A 23,445-nucleotide genomic window follows, 5' to 3' on the forward strand; every position below is an offset into this window, starting at 1 on the left:
CCTAGCCATACTTGACCTTGCTATAAGTGTTCTTTACTTCAGTAAGTGACCCCTGTAACCTGTTCTTCTGTTGCAGCCTAAGTGATATTTTTGAAGTTTGGGAATCATGACACTCTCTTCTAAAACCATTTAGGGTTGTCTTAATGCTGATAGAATAAAGATCAGAATTACTGCCTTGCCCTACCAACCTTTGCATAGTTTGCACCCAGCCTCACCTCATCTTGCTTTTGCTGTATGGTCCTCTTCAGGTCCTCAGGCATACCATGCATGCCTCACCCTTTAGAATCTTTGTGTATGCTGCTTTTTCTTGGCCCAGTGAACTATACTAATCTCTGTTTCCAGCTGAGGCATCACTTTCCCAGAGAAATCTTCCCTGACCCCTGCTGTCCAAGTCTAGGTCAAGTTTTTGTTATATGTTTTCTTGGTGTATTCTTCTCTTATTCTATTTCTTTATGATATGTTATAGCAGTTTGTTTTTATTTTCATTAGTGTGATAATTTGATCAGTGTCAGATTGTTAGTTCAGTAAAACTATTTTGGTTTCTATCTGTATGCCTGGAGCCCAGCCAGTCTTCAGCACATAATATGGGCTTAAAAAATATTTTCTGGGGGAAAAAAAAAAAAGGCTCAGGCTGTTAAAAATGAAGCTTATCTATCTTGAAAAATTTCAGTGTAGATTAGATATATATGATGAATGATCTGAAGTCTTTAGTAAATTCTGGCATGAAGAATAGTTTCCATAGCAGTTCAGGGTCAGGTAAGACCATATTATTTAGGTGGTTATAAAGATAAATTCGATTGTTATTATGGCAGTCTCATGTAGATTTATGAAAGATAAAGTTGTAAAAGTGGGCAATTGTGATGGGATTCTCCAGGATTGCTTCTCTTCTACGATTTATCAGGAAGATTGAGTCATCTAGAAAAAGAAGCTTCTAAGATGTGTTAGAATTCCTAGGGGAGCTCTTGAAAAAAACAAAACATGGGCATTGCTACCCTGTCCCTGCCCTACCTGAGGTATAATTAGCTTACATCTTTGTGGGAAGAATTAGTATTTTGGAAAAATTCCCCAGAGCACTCCTAAAATATAAGCTAAAACCTGCGGGAAGAACTGTGGTAGAAAGTAGAAGTTTTGGGGGTGCCCAATTACACTAAGTCCATGACTGTAAACATTTCCCCTCATATATTAGAAAACGTTGTAGGCTCTTACTCTGAACCAGGTTACATGTACTGTACACACAATTCTAACAAGACAGGTAGAAGGGACAGATACACTATCAGTGCACAGTGATGAAGTATATACATTCAAACATGTAAAAGCATTTATTAGAACGGAAAAAAGCCAATGTAAATTATGACCCACTTAGCAAAGGAAAAAGAGCCCAGTATGCCTCATAGTAGATTGATAAATGTGCCTGCAAAAAAAATGCCAAACACTAAGTTTATTAGCTTTTGTTTTAAACAAAAATGTGACAGATTCTTTAGAGAAGTTTCTGTTCAATTTTAAAAGTTTGCATGTTCAAAGAGGTAAACTTCAGTTATATGGAAAACTTCCACGTATGGAATACTCATTACCTTGAGATGCTAGATAAATCCTGATTAGAATTATTGATAATTGCGTAAAATAAGAATTTATTATTTGTAATTTAAGTCCCATTTTTGCTACCAATTTTCTCAGTATTTCACATTTAGTTAAGTCTTAGTCTTAGAGAAATAAATAATTGGTTTATCTAATGATGGCTAGTCATATTGATATGTTTTTGAAAAGCTTCTTTAACAGTACTTGAAAGTGAAGGGGAAGTGTTCAGTTACTCAGTCGTGTCCGACTCTCTGTGACCCCAGCGACTGTAGCCCACCAAGCTCCTCTTTCTGTCGGATTTCCCAGACAAGAATACTGGAGTGGGTTGCCATTTCCTTCTCCAGGGGATCTTCCTGACCCAGGGATCAAACCCAGGTCTCCTGCATTGCAGATGGATTCTGTACCGTCTGAGCCACCAGGGAATCCCTGTGCTTACTTCCATTTGATTAAAAAAAAAAATCCCAGATTTTGAAAGAACACTTTTATCTTTTTTGATAGTTTTGAAACTGTTTTAAGGGAAATTACAGTATTTAGTCAAGACAGTCTTTTTTTTTTTTTTTTAAGGAAGTATTGCTTGTTTTCATTAGAGAATCATTCTAGGAGATGAAAATATCTGAGTTCTGTTTGTATGTCTGCCACTTACTAGCTCTATGGCACTGCCTCAGTAATCCAGTTCTCTGACCCTCAGAGAACTGGATTTTGTTACCTATAAATAGGAAGGGACTGAGCCAAATCTTTAAGTTGTATTCATACTGGAATTATGAAATTCAGAGTATCAAATTATAAGAATAAACACTGCATTAAAATTAAACTTACTTTCATCAGTAATTATAATGTTCAATCATTCATGACACATTAAAAAAAATTATTTCTAGTGTTTTTATAATATTACTTTTCTATTTGTCACCTAAAATTTAACAACAATGTTCTCAAGATACTGGTTTTATGAGAAATTTCATACTCCTAAAAAGTTTTTGTATATTGTTAATCAGTTGACTTACTGAATTTTTAAGATTACTAGAGCAATTAATTTTCTTCTTTATAGTTTATGTATTTTCTAAATTTTCTAAATATGAACATGCCTTAAAGAAAAAATGACAGTGTTGAATTCTGTAATCCTATACTTTGCATACCTCTGTTTTAAAACAGCTATAATCTTTTTTTTAATACAGCTCAATGATGCTGAAAATAAGTATAAGACTTTAGAAAAAGAGTTCCATCAGTTCAAAGATCAGCAAAGCAGCAAACCAGAAATTCGACTACAGTCTGAAATAAATCTTCTCACTTTGGAAAAGGTACCTGTGTTAGTTTATGGCATCTTAACTAGCCCTAATGATCATTTTATAAGATCAGTAAATGATACTTGCATATTCAGTGTAATAACATTTAACTGTAATTTTCTGATATCAGATAATACATCACATCAAAGAATTTGATGCTCATGTCACCGTCACTTGAATTTCATTGCTTTTTTATCAATTATAGCCTATACTGGAGTCATTGGTTGAAAACAGCAGAACTGAGTAGCGCCTGGACTAAAGAAATTCACAAACCTGTCAGGAAAGCTATAACGGCAAGGAGAAACTGAAGCTTTGAAAAAGGAGAGGATGGTTGGACCATAGAAATAAAATTTAGTCCTTGATAGAACTATTTAAGAGGCAAAAAGGGTGTATATAGAAAATTTGGAGAGAAGAATAAGAATGTGGTTTAAAAAATTGAGTTAAAAAAGGGTCTTAACTGATTTCTTCTAGTATTTCTGAATTCATTAAATGTTTCTGGAGCTTGTCAAATGCCATGCTTTTTTGGTTCCTCTTCTTACCTCATATGTATTTAATTGCAAAGTTCTGCTTCTTACATATCTAGACAGTCTCCTCACTCTCAGCCTTCTCCTCATTTCTTTACCAGTGACCTTGAATTTGAATCAAGCTGGACATTTCCCACCCTTTTTGATTAATCTAAGTATTTAAAGTACTTCTGTTTTTGTATTATGAATTCTGTGGCCTACCAGAGGTCTTTGAAGCATTCAGACAATATCTCATAAATTCTCACAAACTCTATTAAGTAGGTGTCAAAAGTATTTCCATTTTTACCTTGGGGAAATTCAGGACCAAATATCTCAAAATTGGAACAGAAATATTATCTTATTCATCTTTTCTGAATAGAAATTAGATAATATCCACCACAGAAATAAATGGTAAGTGATTTTTAAAATTCCTTCTTCCAACTGCATTTCTATCAATAGAATAAAAATCACCAAACATATTACAAGTATAAATAGTACCATGAACTTGTTGAGGGAAAAAAGAAAGTGTAATTGAAGTGCCTTTATATCAGACCTAATGAATTCATCCGCTGTCTTTAAATACCTAGTAAAATAAGACTTCTCACCTCTTTTGAAAATTCTTTGTAAGTGTTTTTGGAGCCAGAAGAGGGCAGAATCTTATTTCTTAAGTAGTAAAGACATAAAAGCACAAAAAGGAAGACTTCAGTGAAGAAGTCCCTGATTTAGTCTGCAACTTCTAGTTATGTCTGATTGAGAGCTTTTTGGTTTTTGTTTACTCATCTCTTCAGTGTAACACAAATATTCCCATTTTTCACTGTAATGGTCTACAAATAAGTTAACATTAAGATTTAAAGTTAACATTTTTACTAAATTCACTTCTTGATTCCCTTTATAAGAAGTAACAAATAGTTTGACTTGCTTTAAGCTAGGAAATGACTTTATATGGCTTAAAAATTGGACTTTTAAAAAATAAGATAGGGAAAGCATTATAATTTAGTAGGGCACAAAGAAAACAGAAGTTCTACAGAAACTAAAATTGGTGTATTTAAGAACATTTGGGGAGTTCCTATTGTGTGCCCACCCCTGACTTAAGACAGAGGGAAAAATGAGAGAAAAGAATAAGAGGAAAACTATGTTATCCTTTTGAAAGGGACCTCACTTTTAAAGAGTTTGTAACCTAATTGGGGAGATTACAGAGAGAGGCTTAAATGATTGTATATAATTAAATACCAGGGAATGTGATAGAAACTCTTTGCAACTCAGAAAAAAGAAATCATTTGATTTTCAGAATATAGTAGTTTTAAGGCCTCTCCATGTAGAGGTAGAATTTGAGCTGAACCTTAAGTTTTATGTAAGCAACGAAGCAAAAAGATAGGTAGTAACTTGGAAGTAACTTGGACTAAGAGATGAAGGGGGACAAAACTGGTGGTTGGTATTTCATATTGAACACCAAGAAAGTTGGACACGTAGGATGGAAATTGTGTTTTGGTGCTTTAACACCTAGGCAGAGGAGTTTAGGTTCAATATAGTAGCTATTGTAGATTCTTTAGTAGAGAGTAAATTGATGTAATAGTGGCTTGCAGGATTTGTAGATAGAATACATTAAAGGCTGAGGAGACAAGAGAAGATGAGATGAGCCTGAACTTAGGAAATGGTAGTAAGAATACAAAAAGAATAAAACTGGAAAATATTTCAAGGAAGAAATCTGTAGTTTCTTATGACAGATTGGAACTGGAGAATAGAAGATTAGAGGCAAAGACAGTGCCATGCCAACAGCAGAGAATTAGGAGTTGTGGATATATCAAGGATAGAAATAGGGACACGAAAAGCAGTGAACATCTGCTTGGTCTTCACTAGGCCCTCAATTGATGCTAGGTGCTGAGCCGAATTTTATTTTCAGTCTGTAACTTGGCTTATAATTTAAGTGCAAAAAAGGTTTCCTCAAGTCTCACAGTGAAAAGTGAGTGAAGTTGCCCAGTTGTGTCCGACTCTTAGCGACCCCATGGACTGCAGCCTACCAGGCTCCTCCGTCCATGGGATTTTCCAGGCAAGAGTACTGGAATGGGGTGCCATTGCCTTCTCCAACTAATTCACTAGTTTAGTATGCAGTAAAATAACAGAGGCTTTGAATAAGTTAAACTGGCTAGTAACAACTAATCAGTGTTCTTCAGGGATCACTGTTCTTCTACATAGGCAGGATAATTAATTCACGGATGGTCTTTCTGGTCTATCTTCAACTATTCTTACACTACATAATCAATTAGGGACATCTTTTTACAGGTATATGAAGAGAACACAGGTAGCTTTACAGAAGTTGAGTTTGTTAAATCTGTTTGTTATGACAGGGGATTTCTGACACACAAATTGCTCACGGCACACTGAACCCCAGAGAAGTGATGAAACGAGACAGCTGATGTTAGGAGGTATATGGGAGTGGGGTAGGGTGAGAAGTCACGGATAAATTAAAACCTGGCACGTCTCTGCTGAAGCAGAGCCACTTTTTAGGGGGCATAAGAAAAACTGATAAGCCACCATTTTGGTCTCTCTAGAGGAATCCATTTGTTGTTAAGAACCTAAGACCATTTACTATCATTCATGCTGCAAAATGCAGCAGTCACACTATTTCCGAAAGGATCCTAAAAACTAGTGCAAAAGAAATCTAAGAAAATAAATTACAGAACCATCAACATTTTTCAAAGAAGTGCGCTCAAACAGTGACTTTTACAAAAAATGTGAATTTGTTTTAAATGAAAAAAGAATTCTGTGAAAGATCAAAGACTCATTTCGCAGATAACTTATATTGCATTAATGACTTGATTAACAGTGTACAAGTAAGGGTTGTAGACCCTTTTTTAATTAGGTCTGAGCGATCAATATAAATACTGATGGGGGAGTGTTTTGTATCCCAAACTCCAATATTCCAGCTTTGTGTCCTGTCCTGTTGTTATAATTTGTAAAAATCTTAACGACGCAGTGATTCAACTTTTCGTAACTTCAATGATGTCTTGGAGGACACTGCATCTTGGTTTGAAGACTTTGTTGTATCCGAAGGCCGGAACAGTACTCGACCACGATGATTAAATACATAAAATGATGGGTGATTCCTTAGTGTGTCAAATGTCTTATTTTTTAGTTCTGAAGTGGCATCCATGTCTTTAAACTCCCCTGCAATATGAACTATACCATAACAGGCAACTGCAAAGGCCAGAAGCGTCTGGAGAACTATATCTATTGGCAGTGATTCATCTTCCTTTTCTGTTAATCGCATATAAGAACGATGCTGCGCAGCGGAAAAGGCTGCGTGGGCTAGGGTAAAGAGGCCGATGCCCACTAACCCCTTCCATAGCGACGGCGCCATGACTCCGAAAGAGCAGCCAAACAAAAGAAGCGAAGAGCGGCAGAGCCGTTCCTTCCTCCACCGGCGGGTGTCCGCGCAGCGCAGAAAGATGACGTCAAGTCTCATCGCTACCCACAATGAGGGCTCGAGGTCTTTGAATGCCCTGAAATTGTGTCAAAACTTTGGTTGTATACATTTTTCTGGGAATTGGGTGTGTATATTACATTAGAATCACAGAGGCATTTGTATCATTAAAAAAAGTTAGGAATCACTGATTTAATAGTTTGGGATAAATTAGGAAAATGATGTTTACATCTAAGATTTGTTAGCTATCACTTTGCTGTTTGTTAAGAATAAAGAAATTATATGTTTTGATTATGTGTTTTAAATTAGTGTGAATAACAATGCAAATGTGAATTATTTTGATAATCATGGCAAAACGGATGTAGCCTACCCAGCTTTTTCTGATGGAGTCAGTTTAGTGGGTAAAAACTATCTTTCTGGTTGTCCTAAGCCTCATCCTGGGGCTTGTCTAGGACAACTGTACCTTCTCCAAGACCTAGGGACATGATCACTTTTATAATTGAATCCTATTCTTGTATCTCACAGTTATAAACAGATTTTTTTCTTTTCCTCTGACATATGTCTGGTTGTTAAATTACCAATTGTTACATAATTATACTAGACAGTTGTTTTATGTCCAGTTAAGTAATAGGAATAAATCTTTGGGGGCATAAGTGGAAGAGATATTTGATAATCTCAGAATATTATTCAGCTTAAGACGTATGAGTCTAGTTGTGAAATGTCAACACATTTAAATCCAAGCTCTAGGGATTTGTAAAGCAGCAAAAACCGTGACTCCGTGAAGTCATATATTACTGCAGAGAACGTTCTGGTCTTTTGTGAAGGGGTTTTGGCAATCTACTTTTCCTTTCATTTTATTTCCTCCTGAGTTTTCTGAAGTTTGAATATTTGAATAGTGTCAATTTTATTTTTCTGCAAAACATTAGGAGTTGTGTATATGGGAAAAACTAGAATTGATATTCAAAAACTACACCAGTTTAGATGAACAGTATGTTACTGTAATTCAGCCATATTATCACCTTATCACTTCAATAGTAAAACTGTCTGTTGGCTGCATGAATTTGTTTGGTACTTGGTTTGAAACTTTGAGAGAGTACATTTCAAGACCTAGCCAAGTTGGCTTCAGTTCATGCACAACAGATTGCCTGCTGCAAGTATAAATAACTGTATTTAAAAAATTGAATCTCTTTCGTGTTTCTCTTCATGTGTTTGAGGAAAAATAGAAAATAAAAGTTAGATCAGTGTTTTTAGGAGCATTGTTTTTCTTACTTGGGTTTAACATTCTTAAAATATTTTTGACTTTGTACTCTTACTAAACTGCTTTCTGATAAAACAGTTCACTGTTCTCAGAATTCTGTGATTTTTGCCAAAATGAGTTATAAAAGTATCTCTACAAGCTCTTCACTGTAAGACAAAATTCCACATAATGATAGGTCTCCAAAAGGAGTAATCTGGTTTCAAGGTCGAGAGTGTCAGCTAAATTGGAATGCTAACAACTGCTTTTTGTAAAAAACAACCAAAAAAAAAAAAATGTGTTTCTTTACTCTATGATCTTTGTTATATGTTTTAAATACATTTATAGTAACTGTCTGGAAGTTAAGACTGATTCAGTTCCTTTTAGTATAGGCTGTTAGGCAGTAAAAATACGACTATATTTTAAACAAGAAAATGTTCACGTGCCATAATATTTATAGTAAATTATATAACAGTTTTAGATGATGTCGTATGTTACTCTATATAAACTCTTTTCTTAAGCCAGACTCCTTGTATATATTATCTTTCAGTGATTGTACACAGTGGTATAGTGTTTCACTTGATATGATTTTAATCACTGTTAGGTTGAACTTGAAAGAAAGTTGGAATCCGCAACCAAGTCTAAACTGCATTACAAGCAGCAGTGGGGACGAGCTTTGAAAGAACTTGCCAGACTTAAACAGGTATGTAGTTTATAGCTGATGATGGATTATTATTTTTATGTCATTTTTCCTTGATTCTTTACAAGTTTGCATATGTGGCAATATGTTATGTTCAGATGTCCATATTTGAGTCTCCAGTTCTATATTTGAGATTAGGGCCTTTTAAAAAAAAATGTATTATATATAAAATTTTCCTTTCCTTAATTAAAAACTGAAACTTCTAGGTCTTTTTTTTTTTTTTTTTCTCTCCTTAATTGCAACTATCCTTTAGCCCACAGAAAACTGGGAATAATTTCTACTTATAAAACTACCATCCTTTTTTCCCCAGTATTAATTTCTTTCTATTAGGAGTACCTTTTGGAGGGAGAACTTTAAGAACATATTTTTAAATGTTACTTCCTAGGAAGACATAGTAATTTCTTCATCAAGAAAAGGAATCACAGGGTTGCTGCTGCTGCTAAGTCACTTCAGTCATGTCCGACTCTGTGTGACCCCAGAGATGGCAGCCCACCAGGCTCCCCCGTCCCTGGGATTCTCCAGGCAAGAACACTGGAGTGGGTTGCCATTTCCTTCTCCAGTGCATGAAAGTGAAAAGTGAAAATGAAGTCGCTCAGTCATGTCCGACTCTGTGTGACCCCATGGACTGCAGCCTACCAGGCTCCTCTGTCCATGGGATTTTCCAGGCAAGAGTACTGGAGTGGGGTGCCATTGCCTTCTCCAATCACAGGGTAGTTCTGCATAATTTTATAAGAATATAAAAGTGATAGTACTTTCCTGGATTCTTTGTTACTTTTTTTTCCCCTTCCTGGCACTGGGTGACAAATGCTATTAGCTTTATGAAAAAATTTTAATTTGGGGTATAATTTCTTCAAATTATTAAGATCAAATATGAACAAGGTTTTCATTTTGAAATTAGTGGTTAGTTTATTCTAAGCTTTGCTTTTGTTAAATGTGTCCATTTAAATTCTGAATGAAATTTGGTACATAGGGTCTCTTAGATTTGTTTTCTTTTTTCTTTAACATGTCTCCCAAACCATCAAATGTTATTAAACATCTTTATGGTATTGTTCTGAATGCATACCAGTGTCATAGAAGAGTATTTACTAGACTGCATGAGAATAGCACAGTTTAGATGAATTGAGATTATAAGCATAAAATAATATTAGAGTGAATATGTTTTATAAAGGATAATCATATATAGTACCAGGGCCTTCTGTGTTCAAGGCACTGCCCTGAATTTATAGATACAAGTTAAACATAGGTCTTTGTCTCAGGGAGCTTGCCGTTTAGTAATAGGGAAGAAAACCATGACATTTACTGCCTAATAGTAAGAGCTCTGGAAAGAACCGCACAGAGTGCTCAAGAGGGGAAGTGTGTTTATTGAATAGAACTTAGAAAAGGCGTCATAGAAGATGCGGTATTTCAGATGGACCTCTGGAGAATTGCTTGTGGTTTAGAGAAGTTGTTGGACGGGGGGAGAAGTGTTGTAAATACAATGAATAGAATGATTAATAGTAAAGAGGCAAATAGTCAGAAAGCATAGACTCCATGGAGAACAGAGGAGGTCGCATTTTAGAGGTCATTTCAGGAAATAAGGACTAGAACTTAAGTGGTAGCAGTGAGAACATGACAAAGAGGTTATTTTAAAAGATGTGATTTTGGTAGATTCTGTACAGGACACTAAACCTAATCGGATACAGAGTGAAAAGTCAAAGATGATGTCAAGTGTTCAAGGCTTAGTGTCCAGAAAGAGTTTTCCAATAGTGGAATTATGGTTATTAAGACAAGCAGCTGATTGAGGCATGGGAAGGAGATAGGACATGCAGATTTGAGCATTTTAATTTTTACAGAAAGAAATTCAGTAATCAGAAATATGGACTGATACCTGGAGGATGTTTGAGATTAAGGACAGATGAAGGAATCCTTTGCTGAGATGATAACTGAAGATGTTGTAGATAGCACTTAGAATGCTTATGTTTAAGGAGGAGGAAGGAAAGCTGATAAGTCTCAGGTACTGTGCTAAGCCCTTCATATCTTTTCATTTCATCCTAAACAAGATCCAATATGGCCTTCCTTGGTTGCTCAGTGGTAAAGAATCCTGCCTGCCAATGCAGGAGATGTGGGTTCAATCCCTGGGTCAGGAAGATCACCAGGAGAAGGAAATAGCAACCCACTCCAGTGGGAAATCCCACGAATAAGAGGAGCCTGGCAGTCTGCAGTCCATGGGGTCACAAGAGTCGGACACAACTTAGTGACTAAACAAGACCCCCCTTGTATAGCAGGTGCTATTTACATTCAGAGAAGTTAAGTTGCACATGATCACACAGATACTAAGTGGTAAGAGTGAGGATAGAATCATATAACTCACTCACGCTCTTTCCTCTTTCCAGTGAGTGTTATGGCTTAATTCCATAGAACCCACATAAGGAAAGTATTTCAGAGTGAGCTGTGGAAGACATTAGGGATCTCTGCCTGAGTACTGAAGCAGAAGAAGTAATGATTTGGCTTATGATAAGCAAGGAAAATGCCATCGTTGACTGTTAGATAGACCAGCTCTGGAAATGAGAAATTAAAGTGACTTTGAAAGAGAAGAAGCTAAGATAAAGTCATGGTGCCAAGACATTGAAGTTCCCTTTAGTTCCACAGGGAAGAATCCCCATGGAACTGGGAGTAAGGAAATAATGTGATGAGAGTGGCTATTAAAAATAACAGAATACAACTTCTATCAGAGGCAGCATACATAGTAGTTTAGAACATGGCATGGTGTCAAGAGAGCCAAACTGAATCGTGGCTGTTGATAACTCTGCGACTTGGGCAATTTGATTTCTCTGATTAGTCGACTTATTTGTACAACGAAAAATCTTTCCTCCAGGTTGTCTGAGAATTACCGAGTGGTCTGTAAAGCATTAGTAGCGTTTGGTACTTTACTTTGTATGTGCTCAGTAAATTGTAACTTGTTAAAAGAACATGAGCCATAACGCTCCTGTGTTGCTACACAATAGTGGAGTGTTCTTGGTTTCAGTGGGTGGGGACCTAGTGAGATGGTAGCTCTGTATATTGATGAACAGAACAAATATTAGAAAGATTTGTGATTGACTAGCTGAAAGATAATGGCAGCAACAAAAAGTTGAAAATTTTTAAGTCTAGAAAATAAGATGTTGCTATATATAATAGCTGGATGGCATCACTGACTCGATAGACGTGAGTCTGAGTGAATTCTGGGAGTTGGTGATGGACAGGGAGGCCTGGCGTGCTGCGATTCATGGGGTCGCAAAGAGTCAGACACGACTGAGCGGATATATAATAGCTGTAGGGAAGTGGGGTACGATATAGTTTGAGTAAGAATAGTACTTTGGATGGTAGTCGTAAGGTAGATATTCAGTAGAAATGGACAGAAGGGAGAAAAACCTACATAAGGGCTAATTGTGCAGATACGCAGTAGTGTCAGTCAGCAGGTGCAAAGAGGTGGGAGTGCGTTAAGTCTGGAGAAACATCTAGAGTTGTTTTATTTGTTCATTCTTTCATTAGCACGTACTTATCAGGAGCCTACTGTGTGCCTTGACCAGTGGAGGATGCTCAGTTCTGGAAGAGATGGCAGTTCTCTTCCACAGGAAGGTTCGGCTGGGAGGGCGGATACTTAACGAGAATATGGCGGGGTTGTAAGAAATGCAAATGAAGTTAGCGAAACTAATAGAAAATAAGTATTAGACAAACAAGAGGGCCGTGTCATTCATTTTGTCATTCAAAGCTAAAGGAGAAATGGTTCAAAACCAACGTTTGTAATATCAGTATTAGAAAAAGAAATCCAAATTGGAAAAGAAGTGAAACTGTCGCTGTGCAGTTGACATGATATGACACACAGAAAATCCTAAGGGTGCTACCAGAAAACCACTAGAGCTCATCATTTTAAAAATAGTTAGAAATCGGTAAAAATAAAAAATAGCAGATAAAGAGCAGGGAGGAAAGAAGTGGAAGACAGCGCCTACCCCTGAAGAAGTTTATGCAACTTACGAAGGATAAGAGACTAATGCAGTGGTAAATACTTATAAGGCATTACCAAAATCAGTCATGAAAAGATGGAAACCTGTTAGCTGTTGATTAGGGTGTTTTTTTCTGGAGAAATTAGGAATTAATTATCAGAGCATAATTTCATTATAATTGTCACGTTTCTTGCTAAGAAATACCCATGCAAGAACAATGAGTAAGTAAATTGATTTTTAAGTTATGTTCAGATGTGTATATTGATGGATGATATTATTTTCACATTGTTTGAGGTAGTTTTTAAAATGTAAAAAATAAGGTTTTGAATATAAACATGAACTGAAACTGACTCTAAAAAAAGGTTCAATTAAAAATGCTCCCACCCAAGCACCCCCTCTCCTTCTAACACACACATTTTCATATACTTTTGCTATCTTCTGGGTTTGTCCTTTAATTCCTTGTTTTCTATTTACCCTTTTTTCCTATGTTTTTTCTACCCTCTTGCCTAAAAACCATTAGCATAGTAATTTTAGCTATTTGTACCTAATAACAGAAGACATCACAAAAGTTCAGATGCGTCTTTTAAGTTTCTATAAGTGAATTAAAGAGAAAACAGTGTTAAATTACTGATTTAGACGTCTGCTTCATGAAAAAGAAATAGTCTCAAATTCTTTGAGTGCAGTAAGCGTCATTGCAGACCACTTCTATTCCTTATCCCGCAGACTTTCTGCTTTAGAAACAACACTGTAAACGAATTTCAGGGTCACTAGGAATTGCTGATGTTCTACAGGCCACGTTTGAGAGATGCAGCACTTTAAAAATGTAATAGACCTTGGGATTGCCATAGGGAATTGTGCTCTGCCACCAACTGTTCTTGGAAGATTAAAATTAATTACTTCATCAAATAGGCACAATTTATATGTGTGAAAATTACTTCAGTTTTTTTCCCTAAAACTTTTTATTAAAAACACATTGTGTTTGAATATAAAATTGGAATCCTCTATCTGCTTTTGTTCAGAGGATTGTTTGTGCAACTTCTTGTTTAAATTGGATTAGTACCATGTTAATTTTACATTGCCTCTGGTGAATAGCCACGGGGCTATAATCTCTGCCAGTAATTTGTCACAGCAAAATCCTCTGGAGGGCAGTACAAAACATTTGTGTAGTGCGGATTAGACGGCGAAAGCCGTATCTTAGATTGTTAATAAATGTTAATGACAAAACCCAGCTGGTAAAGCTTGGAAATAAGACCTAATGCTTGGTGCCTATTGCCAAAAGAATGTTTAAACAGAGATTTCCATTACTCAAAGGTGACCTCGTGTAGTCAATTGGTGAATTTAAAAAATCATAATCTTCCAGTTATTTAGAAAAAAAAATCTTTTCTTCTGATTCATAAGTATAAAAGCCTGTGTTTTTTCATCTTGTAAACTTTTTTGTTCTTGGGTAAACTGGGTAGGCAACAGCTGTAAAATATAAATAAGTGTAACATAAAATGGGTCCCAACTTAGAAGACAAGGAAATGATACCCATACATTCTGGATTTGCTATCTTTGGTATGATGTATAACACTGACTTTGAAGAGTTCTAGTTGTCAGACACTTAAGGGGTAATTTAGTTTCTCCCCCCCCCCCCCCAATTCTAAGATTGTTACTTTACTGTGTCCTAAGTACCATATTTACTTAAAAACATTTCTTGACACATTAGAATATAGTTATGGAGGAAGAATAATAGCCACTACTTTTTAAAAAGAAATGAATCATCGTTAAGAGATATGAATTTGTTGTTCTGGGCAATTTAACATTTTCATCATGTCTGATACATTAAAACTAGGTATGTTTGTTCGCAGGACAGGAAACAGAACTAAGATTTGGGTAGGACGTGGGCCCCTTACCATATTTGTGCACAGTAGATCTGTTTAAAACTGAGCTGATATATTTAGTTAAAACAACACAGACTTCATTGGCTGACATCAGCACTATCTTGTCCAGCCTCCTGCTTATCCACTCAGAGTAATTAATTTGATTAATTTATAAGTAATTTAGCCAAGGATGGGATGTAAATCTTTGTTTAAGAAAACAGTTGGAGGTCCAAGTCTTGGTTAAAAACTGTGTCTTGAAACCATCCAGGCCCTCCTACTGACTTGTCAGCTCTGGGTTATTTTCAGAAAACTTGACTTGAGTTCCTTAGTTCAGTTGTAAGTTTTTTCCCACAGACTTACATGGTCTGTGTGAGTGGGAGAGTAAGTAGTGGCCACGTTTTAGCCGCTGTTTAGTCTAGTGTATGTGTGTTTACATCTCCTCTCTGGATTTATAGGCAGCCAAGGCAAAATAAAGCTTATACTCACTTGATTGAGGAGCCTTTCACCCACAGCACCTGGCGGCAGAGGAGCTCTCCTCGGACCTCGAGCTTGTGTGTGCATGTGTGGCTATTGCTAGTGCTGCACACTGGATTAAAACTTCAGGGCCTGTAAAGGGGTTCCCTGTGGTTTAGAATTAAAGTGCTTCAAGTTTCATAATGTTACAGTTTCACAGAGTAACCTAAAATTAAATCATTGACCCCTCCCTCCCCGCCTCCCCGCCTCCCCCCCCCACCCCCCCGCCACCGTTTGGAATTATATCTGCTCACTGTAAAAGTAAAAGAAAGTCCAAATTTTTTTGCAGCATAACATACAAGATGAAAGTCACTAGTAACCTTATTCAGATAAGGTCACTAGTAACCTTCAGTCAGATAGAACAGTCCACTGTGTTGTCTGGATTTCTCTTATTTTCTTAGTAATTACTTTTGAAATGAAACACGTTATATGTTCCAAAAAGGGAATCAAAGAAGATTCTTACGCTCCTCAGCCCCCACCTTCTAGTTTAAGAAGCAGCATTATCAGTGCTGTGTGCCTTTTCCCACCTGCATCCTCTTCACAGGTAACTGCTTTGCTGACTTTGGTATTTATTCCTCCTTTGCTATTTTTTTAATAAGATTATAAAGATACTAAAAATATCGGTAAATAATACTATTTACTTTTGCATGTCTTTAAACTTTATATACATGGAAATACTCTGAATCATTCTGTGACTGCCTAGTGTGATTCAAAGTGGTTTTCTGTGATTTAACTATTTTGATGTAGTAGCCTGATGTTATTTTTACTGGGTCACACAACTTAAACATATAGTAAGACAACACTGAAAAATGTTTTACATGTGAGCATTTCTGTTTCTGTCTAAAAGTAGAACTTCCGGGTAGTAGAGTTTGCTCATTTCTGCCTCACTAAATGTTGCCAAATTACTTTCTGAAGAGGTTGTACAAACCTGCAGTTCCCAAGAGGGGTGTATGACTGTTACTCTTCACACCATGTCGAACTCTTGGCTGTTATCAGATGTATAAATTTTTTCTAGTTTCATGGGTGTGAAGTGGTATCAATCTATGGTTTACTTATTTATTTCCCTGATTATTGACTTTGCACATCTTTTGTTTATTAGACTTGCATGTAGAATGTCTTTTTGTTTTTTGCTCAGTAGAAATCAACAGATTTTGCAATCACCAGACAAAGTTAGAAATAACTACCAGAAAATAAGTGATTTGATAGAGAAGTATATTAGAGGAGTGGAACCTTTTCAGTCATGTAGACATCCTGGAACTGAAAAGTTTTATAGCGGAATTGTAAATTCAGTAGATGAATTAATAGCAGAACCAAGGATATGTGAGCTGAAGATGAACCAATAAAAAGTATCCAAACTGGAAGAGAAGAAAGGATAGAAAAGGCAGCACAGAGCATGTGACACCCAGGATCTGTACATGGAGCTGGTTACCTCTTGTGTAGCCGCTGGTCTGCTTGGGCTGCTGTAACAAAACAGCACAGACTGGATGGCTTGCAAACAACAGAAAGTTGTTTCTCACATTTCTGGAGGCTGAAGTCTGAGATCAAAGTGTACACACAGGTTCTCTGTCTGGAGAGGATCCACTTCCTAGTATATAAATAGCCATCTTTCCACTGGGGAACTCTACTGAGGTTCTTTTTTAAATTAAAATAGTCAAACAGCTAGAACTCAATGAATTTGGTAAAGTTGCAGGCTAAAAAATTAATACACATAAATCTGTTGCATTCTTATACACTAACAATGCAAGATAAGAAAAAGAAATTAAGGAAACAGTCCCATTTATCATTGCATCAGAAAGAATAAAATACCTAGAAATAAACCTACTTAAGGAGGCAAAAGACCTATACTCGGAAAATTATGAGTACTTTTCATCAGTGTAAAAGAATGAAAGAAATCAAAGATGACACAAACAGATGGAAAGATGTACCATGTTCTTGGATTGGAAGAAACATTGTGAAAATAACTATACAGCCCAAAGCAAGCTACAGATTCAGTGCTGTTCCTATTACACTGCACAAACTGTTTCAGAAACTAGGAACAGAAAATAATTCTCACTTATAAACAATGAGACCACCATTATCTTCACTCTAAATTCTGAGAAGCATGTTATTATAATAATATTAATTGGTCAATCTCATGAACTTACACATAAAGCTTGTAAGTAGCACAACTAAATTTATTAAACAAAGGGGACGTTGATTGTCACCTTAAAAAATGAAATCAAATGCTCTTATCAAAAATGCAGGAAGTCAGTACCTGTTCATAGTAACAATGTAGAAAGGTTCATGAGATCACTATGTTAGATGACAGGATGTCTTACTGCAGCATTTGAAAATGTCTGTTACTGAGAGAGTGGTTGGCTAAATCATGGAATATCCATTCTGTGGAATGTTACACATTTATATAAAAGAAATTTTATGTGCATAGATTTTTTGTGAGTCTGAAGAGTGGAAAGGCATATTATTTCTTGAGATAGGAGTGAAATTAATTACTAGTACAGGGGCAGTTATTGAATTTTTCTTGGTAACTCTGTATAATTTGTATTTTATATAATTACTTTGTATACTTTATCATTCCTTTATAATTGTAATTTCTTATATAATTTTATATAATTAACCATTTCTTAGATGCTACTCTTACCATTGCTCGTGTGGCAACTTACTGTGTTGACAGCAGACTCTTTCTTGCCCTTAACTTCTGTTATCTTATATTCAGCTAACCTCAGTCACTGATTGGAACATGAGTGGTTATGGCTTATAACAGGAAGGGAAGTCATGGAAAAGTTTGTAAAGAGAACATGGACATTTCTAGATAATATGTGTCTTCAGAATCTGCAGTGTATGGCTATATCATGGGTACAGTCAAGGAAGGTTATAATCACAAATCAAAGTCATGTAAGTATATGTATTCCTAACATTAGAGATCTGGCTTGTTTCTTTCAAGCGAGAGCAAGAAAGTCAAATGGCTCGTCTTAAAAAACAGCAGGAAGAATTGGAACAGATGAGACTACGTTACCTGGCCGCTGAGGAAAAAGATACAGTAAAAACCGAGAGACAAGAATTGTTGGATATAAGAAATGAACTGAACAGGTATAACGATTAAAAAATTACTTTCTTTTCCATAGTAATATGGAACTCAAGTTCAAGTAGTACAACTCAAGTTCAAATAGTACAACTTTTTATTTATTCATTGGTCCAGGGAGAGTACAACATCAAGTCTAAGAATAAGGGACATCATTTCTAAAGTGTAGCTAAGTTATAGAATAGAAAATCTTTGCCAAAGACCATTACTCTCACATTTTTTTTTTGCCATGAATGTAGCTCTGTTTAGCTTTTTTGTTTCCATAGCGTTAGTACTTTAAATTTTATTCCTGTGTGACTATTTCAGATTTATTGCAACTATTTCAAGGTAATTAATGATAATAAATTTAATTATATAAAGTATAACAAATTTCAATATTGTTATAGTGTATATATATAAATAATAGATTAGCTCTTAATTATTGCCCTTATTGTGTATCAGCAGCTATTTTAAATATCTCATATGCCTATCTCCACTGTTTTTGTTTTTTTTTTTTTAACTCTGCAAAGCAACTTTTTGAGGAGGATATAATTAATCCCATTTGGAGATGAGAAAACTGAGTTTTAAAGTGATTTAATTACCCCTTCCAAGGTAGTAAAGCGTCTGCCTGTAATGCGGGAGACCCAGGTTCAATCCCTGGGTCGGGAAGATCCCCTGGAGAAGGAAATGGCAACCCACTCCAGTATTCTTGCCTGGAGAATTCCATGGATTGAGGAGCCTTGTAGGCTACAGTTCACGGGGTCGCAGAGTCGGACATGACTGAGCGGCTTGACTTCACTTCCCGAGGTCACACAGCTAGTACGTCAAGGGGCCAGAGTTTAGATCTGATGCGAGAGGTGGTATTTGTAATGACTATGCAACACTGGGCTTCTCTGTAGCGTCATGGTATGGTACTCCTAGTTACTATTTTAAGTATTTCGTGTTAGAAAGTAATCGTTAGGAAGCAATATTAGAACAAATTAGTGTCTTTTTGGAGGAGAATGTAGGGGAAGACTTTTAATGTTTATCAGGAGACTAGTATTTTGTTGCAGCGAAGCATACTGTCTTAGCTCGGCTGGCATAACAAAATACCATAGATTGGCTTAAACAACAGAAATTTAGGAGGCTAAAAATTCCAGATCAAAGCACCAACACAGTTTCTGGTGAGGACTCTCTTCCTAGCTTTTAGACAGCTGCCTGACCACTTGTCCTCACAAGCTCTCCCATGTCTCCTGTAGGAAGTGCACAAATTGCATCATGATGGCCCCCGGCTCATGATGTCATCTAAGCCTAATTCTCTTTCAAAGGCTCCATCACCAGACACCATCGCACTGGGGGTTGCCTCATATTCATTCAACATATGAATGTGGGGAAGACACAATTCAGGACATAGGACATACACTGACAGACTACCCCATGGTATATCCCTACACAAACTGGGGAAACTCAGCCACTGTATCCGGTGGGTTTGGAGCTGAATTACACAAATGCATTTAGAATAGAATATTAATGTATAAATATCAGTTGGAAAAAGGTCAAGGTCTTTAGTGCATGCTACAGGGCTCAGTTCACTCTGTTAGTCTCTTAATTCAGCAAATACTTATTTGGTGTCAACTGTGTCACAGATCTGGAAGATGTTATGAATTAATTTTAAGATGCCCCTTGCTTCCAAAATTTTGCTATTGTATATAGCAGTTTAGCAAATACATATTAAGCCGCTGCTCTTTGCTCAGTACTGTTTTGGTGATTTAAATGAAGATAGCCATGTTCCTGTCATATGTGTAGGTCATACGAAATTAAATCTTATTATTAATCATCCCCATGTATTGCTGCATTTTACCAGTGTCCCGTTAATCACTTGATTTCCTCCCGAGTCCCAAAGCACAGGGCCCTATTTTTTATTTTCTTTCTTAGAACAGATGGAGGTATTTGGTGTCCTGTTTGGACTGTACACCTCAGTTTCTTATTCTTTTGTGAGGGATCTTAGGAGTCAGTTCAGGTTTCAAAGAGTCATATGAACAAACAAAACTGTGCGCTGCCACTGATCCTGCACCCTTTCTGGCGTCCTGCAGAACTCTTCCTGGCTCTTCCTCTCCCCGACACCATACATAATTTCAGAACTGGTTCTCATTGGCTTACTTACTGTGAAGGCTATCTAGAAGCAGGGACTTAGATTCACCTGTTTTTTATCTTCTTTATAAAGACAAAAGTCAGGAGTAGTTGCAAATTAAAATATTTTTGTAGCTAGTTACTTAGAGAAGTATGAAGTTGTATCTTAGTTGTAGATTCCAAATCAAATTAAAACCTACTCCATGTCCAAACTAACTTAGTATACTAAGTGATAGTAATGTCAGGTATACTCCCCATTTTCAAGGTAATGTGGTTTATAATATCCCATTGGAAATACCCAGATCCCAGGCTGGCACCGGCTCCCCTTTCGTCATCTTTTAGATAAGGTCATCATAAACATAACTTGAAGCTATCCATACAAACTCTTAAAAGGTGCACACCCTAGATTCAAGCATTCACATCTAAAGAATACCACTTTCTACAAATAATATTTATATAAGCTCCATAATAACAGAAACTTTTCTTGATTTGACACAGTATCCCCCAAACCTAGCACCTTTTGGTATGAGTAAATATTTGTGGGATAAAGTTAGAAGAAAATTATGTTCAAGAAACAATAACAAGGGCTTAATAACAACCGAAATATCAATAATAATAATGTAGGAAAATATTCTTTATATTAATAATAGTGAAAATATATTGATAATTGTACAGAATTACATATATTCAGTTGCTTTTTAGAAAACTTTAAAATGCATGCATTTTTTAATGGAGAAGAGATAGAGAAAATTACTTAGATTGCTTACCTCTGGTTAAGATGATTTTTTTCCTGCATATTCCCAAAATTTCTACAGTTTTCATGTATTTTATGCAAGAATTGGTTTTTAAAACTGTCTTTTATAAGTGTGCTAACTCTAGCTAGCCAAGTAGGTTTTTGTTTTCTTCCTGAAAATATTACTGAAAATGTATTTTACCATTGAGTCATTCTGTTGTTAAGTGGCGGTGTTAACTAAAAACCAGAACAGTGTGTGTAGCCTGCTCGAGTGGCCTGTGTTCTTGACTTCTCAGGTTAAGACAACAAGAACAAAAACAGTACCCAGATTCCAGAGAGACTGCGAGTGGAAAAATGGATGGCCCCCATGGCAGTGCATTGGAAGAAGGTTTGGATGATTATTTGACTCGCCTAATAGAAGAAAGGGATACTTTGATGAGGACGGGTGTGTATAATCACGAGGATCGAATAATAAGTGAACTCGACCGACAGATCAGAGAGGTTTTGGCAAAAAACAATGCCAGTAACTAGTAACATTTTGAAAAACTTTGCCTGAGACTCCGGGTCTAAATTTTAATTGTAAAACCCTCAAAAGAAGGGAAATGGCTGTTTTAAAATGTAATTTTCAATTTTTTATAAGCAGAATTTTGTACGTTATTGTATAGTATTTATTTGGTTTTATTTGCTGTGTGCTACCTCTCCCACCCTGGTTTATGTATAATTGTATTTTATATACTCATTTTTTAAAGATGTCAGTGTTTATCATTTCATGGCTAACTTTCAAAACAGCTTTTCTCTAAATTTGTTCTCAGAGAAATGACTATACTAATTTCCAGTTACATAATTTTTTATGTTGAGCCAAAAGAATGTATGTTGCACTTTAAAAATGCTGTTCATTTGAGGAGATATCTTAAAAGTTAATACCACTTAAAATCCAACTAGTTTTATTTAATTCATTTTAGATTACCTTTTTTTAACTTGAAACATTTGCAGAGAAGTCATATGTGATCTATTGAGTGACAAATTAGTCATTTATTTAAAATAAAGTTAGTACAGATTAAAAGTGTTTCAATAGCTGTTAAATTTTCAAGCTTTTAAGAATATGAAGTAATAGCTAAATAAGTCTTCTCAGTCTCCTGCTCAAGATTGCATTTTTTTCTTTTGTTGGAAAGAGATTTCATTGTCCAGTAATAGTAATACTAGTTGTTAACATAAACCCTCTGTAATAAAGCATGAAAGCAGACGCATAAACGCTTCAGCTAAGAAAGTATAGTGGAAACCTATTTTTGATTTTCCCTAGTTGTAATCAATCTTTTACAAAAGTACATGAGACTAAGTCATCGTATTGGTGTAGTGCCATGTCAATATACATTTTTAAGGATTCCTTATGTAAAATTGTTCAGAGCAAACATTTGCCCTCAGAGCAACACTTTCCACTTCCTTTTACCAGGTACTGAAAAGGTTTAATTAGCAAAGAAAAGGTTTAATTAGCAAATTCACAGATTAGGTCAGCTTTACAATAGATGTAGTTAAAAATTTCTTATTCCCAAATATAATAAATTTAAGTATATACTTTAGGAAGTATATACTATTTACTGATAACTTCCACAAAAGCAGAATAGGCTATTTTCTGTTGTTTTCAAGGAGGTGTATTTCTTGTTTGGGAAATTAAAGTCCCTCCATGCTTTATATTTTCTTTTTTTCCCTTATTACCAAGTGTTAATCCCAAAACAACCCAACAGTAAATACAGAAATTACTGAATGAGAGCATAATGAATATGAGAATTATAGACAGAATGTGAAATATTAATTATGGCTAAATATTTTCTCTCATTGATTTTTGTGCCACGTGAAAAGAAGTATTCTTTTTGTTTGGGAAGGTCTCGGGTAAAATATTGCGACTGTGCCTTCAGCGGCCTTGTGTGCTGCATGTGATGTTTCCAAACACTAGAGGGGGCCTTAGATTTAAAGAAACAAAAGGGACAGTTCTAAAATGGATGTGTGGTTTGCCTTCTCTAATCTTTTGGCTATGTATTTTATCAAATAAAAATCATAATTGTATACATCTTTGAGTTTCTGAGCAGTCTATTACTTTTTTGTTAAATGAATTGGGCTAGTACTTGTCACTTCCTGTATCAAGTAACTAACTTTGTATTTTTGGTGTTTAAATGTTTACATTGCAGATACCTTTATATGTTCTAAAATTGATTGGGAGAGTCTGAAATTTTAACACCTTTTTGTGGTCCTTCAGCACCAGACATTTCATTTGTCAGTGACATTTAATGTGTTTACACTGACTGCTCTACTGGATTGTCATCGGTGCCTGGGGTTTGAGTATGACCACAGTAGACAGATGAATGAATGAGAAAAGGAATAGGTGAGTGAATGAGAAGTTTCCTCAGTACTGTACGCAGTAGCAGACCTTTCATCAGATACTTTCATATGAAACAAAATTTACCTTCAAAATGTGTGTGATTCCTTTTCATGAAGAAAGCCTA

General features: G+C 35.9%; 2 protein-coding genes across 7 annotated transcripts in view; one reads left to right on the top strand and one right to left on the bottom strand.

The window, feature by feature from the left end:
- The window catches only part of CEP120 (centrosomal protein 120), an 85,237-nt gene extending 62,225 nt beyond the window's left edge, over window positions 1–23,012 (top strand). For all 6 annotated transcript variants that reach the window (XM_069591666.1, XM_069591668.1, XM_069591669.1 and 3 more), the window contains exons 18-21: window positions 2,748–2,870; window positions 8,618–8,716; window positions 17,989–18,134; window positions 21,244–23,012. In XM_069591666.1, the coding sequence (XP_069447767.1) occupies window positions 2,748–2,870; window positions 8,618–8,716; window positions 17,989–18,134; window positions 21,244–21,478 (603 nt within the window). In that variant the 3' untranslated portion in view covers window positions 21,479–23,012. The remainder of the gene's footprint in view (window positions 1–2,747; window positions 2,871–8,617; window positions 8,717–17,988; window positions 18,135–21,243) is intronic.
- LOC138441143 (ER membrane protein complex subunit 5) lies at window positions 3,263–8,304 on the bottom strand. Its single transcript, XM_069591673.1, has one exon. The coding sequence runs from the start codon at window positions 6,819–6,821 to the stop codon at window positions 6,321–6,323; it is 501 nt and encodes a 166-aa protein (XP_069447774.1). The 5' UTR covers window positions 6,822–8,304; the 3' UTR covers window positions 3,263–6,320.
- Window positions 23,013–23,445: the final 433 nt, after the last annotated feature.

The sequence above is a fragment of the Ovis canadensis genome, chromosome 5 (genome assembly GCF_042477335.2).
Source record: "Ovis canadensis isolate MfBH-ARS-UI-01 breed Bighorn chromosome 5, ARS-UI_OviCan_v2, whole genome shotgun sequence".
NCBI classification, from domain to species: domain Eukaryota; kingdom Metazoa; phylum Chordata; class Mammalia; order Artiodactyla; family Bovidae; genus Ovis; species Ovis canadensis.